Genomic DNA, 7,656 nt, shown 5'->3' with positions numbered 1-7,656 from the left:
ATCAAACATGGTGAAGAGCATAAATGACAGGAAACATGAGAAACTGAAAATAGCAAATGAGGCAAGACAGTCATCACCACAATCCAGATTTCAATTTAAATGGCTACAGATAAAACAACAACAACAACAAAAACTATTGTGTTACTGTGACGTAGGCCTAATGTTTTAGGTTTTCAAGATTCAAGATTTCATTTTAGAAAGTGTGGCCTGCTGGACTGATCAATGGTAAACAAATGACTGTTGGATAAAGTTGTGGGTCATCTGCACACAGAGGAAAATGTCAGTATAAAAATTACACTAGATCTGCAGATAATTAAATGTATGTAGGTGTAAAATAAACTTAGACTCAAAATGAAATTTGACGTGGTGTTGGGCTACTTGGTTGGTTTCACTTTGCAAACCCAAAAAATGTCAGTTCAGTTGTTTGATGAAGGTTTTCACATGAACTGAAACCCTGTGTACAGGCTTCAAGCTTTGTAAAGCGTGAAACACCAACAGACGAGCTGCAGGAAATTATTTGCAGCAGCAGCAGTGGCAACGCCTTAAACGCAGTTCCTGGAACTTTCTCATAACCAAAGTAAGAGCTGATGACGTGAAGGTTAATAAGTGTCAGGTTTAATATATGTTTTATTACATGTGAGTGAGTGTTGACCAGATGTCAACTGTCAATGCAGCACTTACATTAGAGACAGTGTTGTGGGTCACCGGATCATTTAAGCTGCAGATGAAGGTGTGGCTTTGATTTTTATATTCATAACAGCTCTAGAGGAAGTGGATCAGAGCAACGGAAAACTAGATAAGACACAGCATCCTGACCACCTGTCACTTCCCTGACTGTAATTTTTCTTCTTTGACAACATGACTGGTGAGTCAAAATAACATGCATTTCTCTGTTATTCTGCCATTTATTGTCGTAAATTCTCAAAAAGAAGCCCAAATTGTATTTGCTTGAATTGCCAAACTGCTCCTGCTTAGGCTATAGGTATTTGAGACAGGCGTCTGGGACTGGCTTTTATTTAATTTTGAACAACTCTTATCCTGAGAATTGTCATAATAGAGTGTCGGCAGTAAGGGCATGACCCCAAGCCGATCACCTGCAGCTTAAAGCAGAAGTAAGTGATATATTTGTGTTAATATAAGTCTTAAATAGTTATATCTTCCGACAGCAATCACTTAGTGTTTGGTCTGAAACACGGGTCTCTCAGTCACTCTGCTCTGCTCTGAGCCGAGGAGAAAACATTTATCGTATCCTACAGTTTTTATCCAATGAGGAGAGAGAACGGCATGCAGGGCTGTGTGTGCAGCCAAGGGATGCGCGTGAATGTGGTGACGTAGGGACGAGGACTGTTATGGTGCGTTCAAGGAAACTCGTATTTTTCCGACCGTGAAGTGGTACCAGTTCAATCCAAGAGTACCTTGCTGCAGTCAATATGGCCGACACGAGCGGCGCCATACATCCAATCCATACCGGAAGTCTCAAGCGGAAGTTAGTTAAACACCGCCCCGAGGCGCGCTACAACAATAAAAGCACGTACGTTTCAATCCATACCGGAAGTCTCAAGCGGAAGTTAGTTAAACACCGCTCCGAGGCGAGCTACAACAATAAAAGCACGTACGTTTACACATAATTATGGATTCTTTTTGCAGTTACATGTTTATCGTAACGGTATAATTGACTAGGTAATTAACTTCGCAAGTTTATAGGCTACTGTAAAACTCAGAAGTTAGAAGTCCACTAATCACTAAATATAATGTTAACTTTTCATGGATTAATAACTTCCTCTAACTTCTTCTAACGTTCAACGTTAACATAAAAATATGGTTGTGTGGTGGGGTTCACTCACGCACACTCTCTCTAGCTCCCAATAGGACTGAATAATATAAATATTGAATAGGACTGAATTCTCATTAAATAAACCTAGGATTAATAAAATGAGAATTTACAATATCAAATTAATTGACCACTTTCAGATTAGTCAGTAGTTGCAACATGCACACCACACAGTCATACTTTGACATTAATATTTTAATTATTGGGGAGGTAGAAAAATAGAAGACACAAATAATTGGTGGTACCAGACATTATGCACTGATCATGATCCTTCCTGTCAGGTAAGATGTGACCGAGGAGATAAAGGCCAGTTTGGGGAACTGTGCTGTCTTAAGGAGGCTCAGATTTCTTGACATCTGTAGTACAATCAGTCTGTGATAGCAAGTGTGTTCTTATGCTGCAGTCTGCTGGGGAGTAGGGACTTCAATCCTGCTGATCATATTTTAACCCTTCAGGGATCTTCAGGGATGAGTAGTAGGAGCATCATGGACAACATGATGGCCCTGGACATGTGTTCCTGCAACAGAGCAGGCATTTCCTGGGTCTACAAATGTATTCATCATCAGGTTTAGCTATCAAATGAATGCAATAATTAAATTTTCCCATTTTCAGTCCTCTGTTAATCTTTCTGGAATCAAACAAAACACAATATTGCACTTTCATACTGGCAATAATAACTTGACTTGAGTTATTTTTTGTAAGCAATGCTTTTATTACAAAACAGAACAAACAAACAGAACAAACAGGGGTCGCCAGGCCATCCTGCTTTGTTGGGGGCACAGTATCTGGTGGTGGTGGGGCTTAAAACAGGCTCCCACTGGCCAACACAACCTCAGCCTTCAGCCTGGTGAGGCCTTCCTCCACGAGGATTCTGATCAAAATCTGAAAAATAGTAACATGATCCAATCATACAGTAACCTTATGATGCTGTAAAGAGTGTTCTCTTTGTTTTTATGCTTTCCAAAGGAATAAAATTGAACACCCAATAATTTCCTCACAATTCCCATGCAAGCTCGATTGACATTCTTACCTCTGGGAGCATAACATCAAAGACAAAATCAAGGAGGTGGATATCCCCTTTTTTTATCTGTTCCCCCACGCCTGTGACCTCCTCAATGACTCGAAGGACCTCAAAGATCTATTAAAAACAAAAACACAAAGTAAACAAATTAACCGTTGTTACCTCTGAACACACATACATGAGCTAAGCTAAGCTAAGCTAAGCTAATAGCTCGGACAAGAAAAAACAACCTTCACGAGACGTGTCACTCAGCTATTCCACGCATCGCATTTGTAAAAAGCACGAATTACATCCTAAAGATAATACCACACTCGTGGAATGATAATTAAAAAACTATTTTTCTTACCGTTCGTTGAACCGCTCTGTCTACACCAAAGATGGTGGATTTTATGGACTTCTTCCTTCTTCTACACTTTTGGTGCATTACCGCCACCTTCTGTCCTGGAGTGTGAACCAGACTGCACGAAGAACAAACTTCCGCTTGGGACTTCCGGTATGGATTGGATGTATGGCGCCGCCCGTGTTCGCCATATTGACTGCAGTTGGGTCCCTCTCGTTCAATCTGGTACGAGTTCACCGGTCGGAAGTTACAAGTGGCCGTTATAGTGACTTTCACCGGTAAAACAGGTCGGAAAAACACGAGTGGGTTGCCTGGAACGCTACAAAGTCGTAAGTTGTGACTTGAAGCTGTAATTTACGATTTCAAAAGCCTGCCTGGAACGCAGCATTTGCCAAAACGACCGGACCACTTACTTCTGCTTTAATTGAGACTAGATTTTATTTATTTACTCAAACCTGTAGCCAGCCAGTAGCTAGCTTCAAAATGCAAAAAAGGAAGTTCAAATAATACTTTTATGTTGCATAAATATATTGCAATGCAAATTAAATATTCATTTGTAAAATCTGTTTGTTTTTTTTAAAATGTAGCCTAGTAATCTTTCCCGACTGCCAGTAATTAGTCTTGAATGTTTAAACTGTGAATATAAATCTGCTGATGCTTCACAAGAAATGTTTTATTTCCTGTTCTGTTCACACACACACACACACACAGAGAGAGAGAGAGAGAGACTGACAGACAGACAGACACTGATTAATCACAAACTTTTTATTTTCTATTTAGACTTGAGGATCGTCCTACTGGGAAAATCTGGAGTGGGGAAAAGCAGCTTGTGTAACACCATATTTAAAAAAGATGTGTTCAGTGTGGGCCACACTGCAAACTCTGATACAGAATGTGAAACAAAAACCAGACGTGTCAATGGAAGAAGAATCACTCTGATTGACACTCCTGGTTTGTTTGGCCCAAACGAGCTGAAGTCTAAAATGATGAAGTGTATCACAGAGTGCGCTCCTAGACCCCATGTCTTTCTCATCGTTCTGAAAGTGGAGACATTCACAGAGCAGGAGAACCAGATCATTGACAAAATAAAGTGTTTTAGTGAGGAAGCTTTGAGACATGCTATAGTTGTCTTCACTCATGGCGACCAACTCAAGGAAAGAATGAGGATTGATGAGTTTTTCCAGCAAAATAATGGACTGAAAGAACTCTTGAATAAATGTGGTAATCGATACCAAGTCATTGATAATAAATACTGGAGAAACAAATGGTGGAAAAAATACAGGGACAACAAAGTCCAGGTGGAACAACTACTCGAACAAATTCAAGAGGTGGCAGGAGAAGGCATCTACACCAATGAGATGCTACAAACAGTGGAGACAGAAATACAACAACAGGAAGAGCACCACAGACAGACATCACCAGACATGTCAGAGGAAGAGACCAGAGAGAAGGCAAAGAAAAATGTCTCAAATCTTCTCAAGGAAATATCTGGTGTTACCACAGAAGAAATGCTGGGAGCTCTACTTGGTGGGCCAGTGATTGCATCAGTTGTCAAAGCCATCGCAGAAGCAGTTAAAGGTAAAGTTGGATTAAGTAAATCTGCAGCAGCAGCAGTAGTAGTAGTTACAAATTGTATTAGATGTGAAGAAGCAATGGAGCAGGTTCAGTCTGGAGGCAGCAGAGAACAGAGTGAAGCCTGTTCATGACACAGCTAACAATGTGGTGAATATCACAAGGCCAAAGCAAAGAGAGGAGAAAGGACCTCCCCTAAACACAGTTGAGACAAATATTTTGAATTTGCACTATTACTACAGTATGGTAGTGCCGAGTCTGAAAGAGTTCATGGCCTCACAACAGGAGTCTTTTACAGAGATCCTTATTCTCTCTCTAGAGAGAAGAGAGATCCTTATTAACATTTTAGAAATCTTTCATGGCACTCATCAAAGGCAAAAAGTGTGAGGTGAGGGGCAGAAATAAATGCTGAGGTACAGTACTGCTGTGTGCTGCTCAGTGTGACAGTATTCTGGATATCATCCATTGCTTATTAACCAGAAAGTAAGAAATACATACATTCATCTCATGTAATAAATGTTTATTTAATTAAATTATTAATATATTCTTATTTTTCATTGTCAGGCTTGAGGATCGTCCTTCTTGGAAAAACTGGAGTTGGGAAAAGCAGCCTGGGCAACACCATATTTAAAGCAGAAGATGTGTTCAAGATAGGCTGCACTGCGAACTCTGTGACAAAAGAATGTCAGAGAGAAACCAGACGTGTTGATGGAAGAATAATCACTCTGATCGACACTCCTGGTTTCTTTGACACAAACAAGTTTAAAGAGGAGCTGAATCCTGAGATAGTGAGGTGTGTCACAGAGTGCTCTCCTGGACCTCATGCTTTCCTCATTGTGCTGAAAGTGGAGAGATTCACAGAGCAGGACAACCAGGTTATTCACAGAATAAAAGAGTGTTTTAGTGAGGAGGCTTTCAAATATGCTGTTGTTGTCTTCACTCATGGTGACGATCTTAGTAAAGGATTGAAGATTGAGGAGTTCATCAGGCAGAATAAGAAGCTGAGTGATCTGGTGCAGAAGTGCAGTAATCGGTACCACGTCATTGATAATAAACACTGGAGGAACAACCAGCAGGATGAATACAGGAACAATGAAGTCCAGGTGAAAGAGCTACTGAACACAATTCAACAGGTGGCAAACAAAGACGGCGTCTACATTAATGAGATGTTACAAGCAGTGGAGAGTAAAATACAACAAGAGGAAGAGCACCACAGACAGACATCACCAGGCATGTCAGAGGAAGAAACCAGAGAGAAGGCAAAGAGAAATGTCTCAAATCTTCTCAAGGAAATATCTGGTGTTACCACAGGAGAAATGCTGGAAGCTCTACTTGGTGGGCCAGTGATTGCATCAGTTGTCAAAACCATTGTAAAAGCAGTTGAAGGTAAAGTTGGATTTAGTAAATCTGCAGCAGCAACAGCAGTAGTTACAGGTTGTATCAGATGTGAAGAAGCTCATGGAGCAGGTTCAGTCTGGAGGCAGCAGAGAACAGAGTGAAGGCTGTTCATGACACAGCTAACAATGTGGTGAATATCACAAGGCCAAAGCAAAGAGAAGAGAAAGGACCTCTCCCTCACCATAGTAGAGACAAATATTTTGAATTTGCACTTTTACTATTGCAGTGCCAAGTCTGAAAGAGTTCATGGCCTCACAACAGGAGATAGTCTTTTACAGAGATCATTGGTGACATTTTAGAAATCTTTCATGGCACTTATCAAAGGCAAAAAGTGTGAGGTGAGGGGCAGAAATAAATGCTGAGGTACAGTACTGCTGTGTGCTGCTCAGTAGTGTCTTAAATATCATCCTAAATTTATTAACACAAACAATTAACAATCTGAAACCTGTGTTCATGGTGTATTTACGATAAAATAAGAAATACATATTGTCTAATGTAATAAATGTTCATTTATTTAAATTACTAATTACCGGTGATTATTTTTTCCATTGTCAGACTTGAGGATCGTCTTTGTAGGAAAACCTGGAGTCGGGAAAAGCAGCCTGGGCAACACCATATTTAAAGAAGAAGATGTGTTCAAGATAGGCTGCACTGCAAACTCTAAAACAAGAAAATGTCAGAGAGAAACCAGACGTGTTAATGGAAGAAAAATCAGCCTGATCGACACTCCTGGTTTCTTTGATAGAAACAAGTTTAAAGAGGAGCTGAATCCTGAGATAGTGAGGTGTGTCACAGAGTGCTCTCCTGGACCTCATGCTTTCCTCATTGTGCTGAAGGTGGAGAGATTCACAGAGCAGGAGAACCAGGTTATTCGCAAAATAAAAGAGTGTTTTAGTGAGGAGGCTTTGAGACATGCTGTAGTTGTCTTCACTCATGGTGACAATCTTGATGAAGGAATGAAGATTGAGGAGTTTGTCAGTCAGAATGAGAAGCTGAGTGACCTGGTGCAGAAGTGCAGTAATCGGTGCCATGTCATTGATAATAAAGACTGGAGGAACAACCAGCAGGATGAATACAGGAACAATGAAGTCCAGGTGAAAGAGCTACTGAACACAATTCAACAGGTGGCAAACAAAGACGGCGTCTACATTAATGAGATGTTACAAGCAGTGGAGAGTAAAATACAACAAGAGGAAGAGCACCACAGACAGACATCACCAGACATGTCAGAGGAAGAAACCAGAGAGAAGGCAAAGAAAAATGTCTCAAATCTTCTCAAGGAAATATCTGGTGTTACCACAGGAGAAATGCTGGAAGCTCTACTTGGTGGGCCAAAGATGGTTGGATCAGTTGCCAAAGCCATCACAGAAGCAGAAGGTAAAGTTGGATTTAGTAAATCTGCAGGAGTTGTTGCAGGAGCAGCAGCAGTAGTAGGAGAAGGAGGAGGAGGAGGAAATTTTATAACACAGTTGAGACAAATATTCTGAATTTGCA

The 7,656-nt window shown here is 40.6% G+C and overlaps 2 protein-coding genes and 1 pseudogene across 2 annotated transcripts in view; all 3 read left to right on the top strand.

Moving 5' to 3' along the window:
* Positions 1-858: 858 nt before the first annotated feature.
* Positions 859-5,151, top strand: LOC146969025 (GTPase IMAP family member 7-like). The gene is made up of 3 exons (XM_085759345.1): positions 859-865; positions 3,973-4,811; positions 4,843-5,151. The coding sequence occupies exons 1-3, from the start codon at positions 859-861 to the stop codon at positions 5,149-5,151; spliced, it is 1,155 nt and encodes a 384-aa protein (XP_085615471.1).
* A 173-nt stretch (positions 5,152-5,324) lies between these two features.
* LOC146969024 (GTPase IMAP family member 9-like) lies at positions 5,325-6,400 on the top strand (annotated as a pseudogene).
* Positions 6,401-6,713: 313 nt separating this feature from the next.
* Positions 6,714-7,656, top strand: part of LOC146969023 (GTPase IMAP family member 8-like) — a gene marked incomplete at its 5' end in the record, with an annotated part of 6,004 nt that continues 5,061 nt past the window's right edge. Inside the window, one exon of the mRNA XM_085759344.1 lies at positions 6,714-7,539. Within this exon, the coding sequence (XP_085615470.1) occupies positions 6,714-7,539 (826 nt within the window). The remainder of the gene's footprint in view (positions 7,540-7,656) is intronic.

The sequence above is a fragment of the Trachurus japonicus genome, chromosome 18 (assembly GCF_045865225.1).
Source record: "Trachurus japonicus isolate A0001 chromosome 18, Traja_1.0".
In the NCBI taxonomy this organism is placed as follows: domain Eukaryota; kingdom Metazoa; phylum Chordata; class Actinopteri; order Carangiformes; family Carangidae; genus Trachurus; species Trachurus japonicus.
Note: the sequence above shows the minus strand (reverse complement) of the source record. Positions and strands in the feature narration are given on the sequence as shown.

What these genes read in the sequence shown, in the direction of transcription:
- LOC146969025 (XM_085759345.1), top strand. An exon ending in CTGCAGCAGCAGCAGTAGTA is followed by an intron (nt 4,812 to 4,842) that starts GTAGTTACAAAT and finishes GATGTGAAGAAG; the next exon opens with CAATGGAGCAGGTTCAGTCT.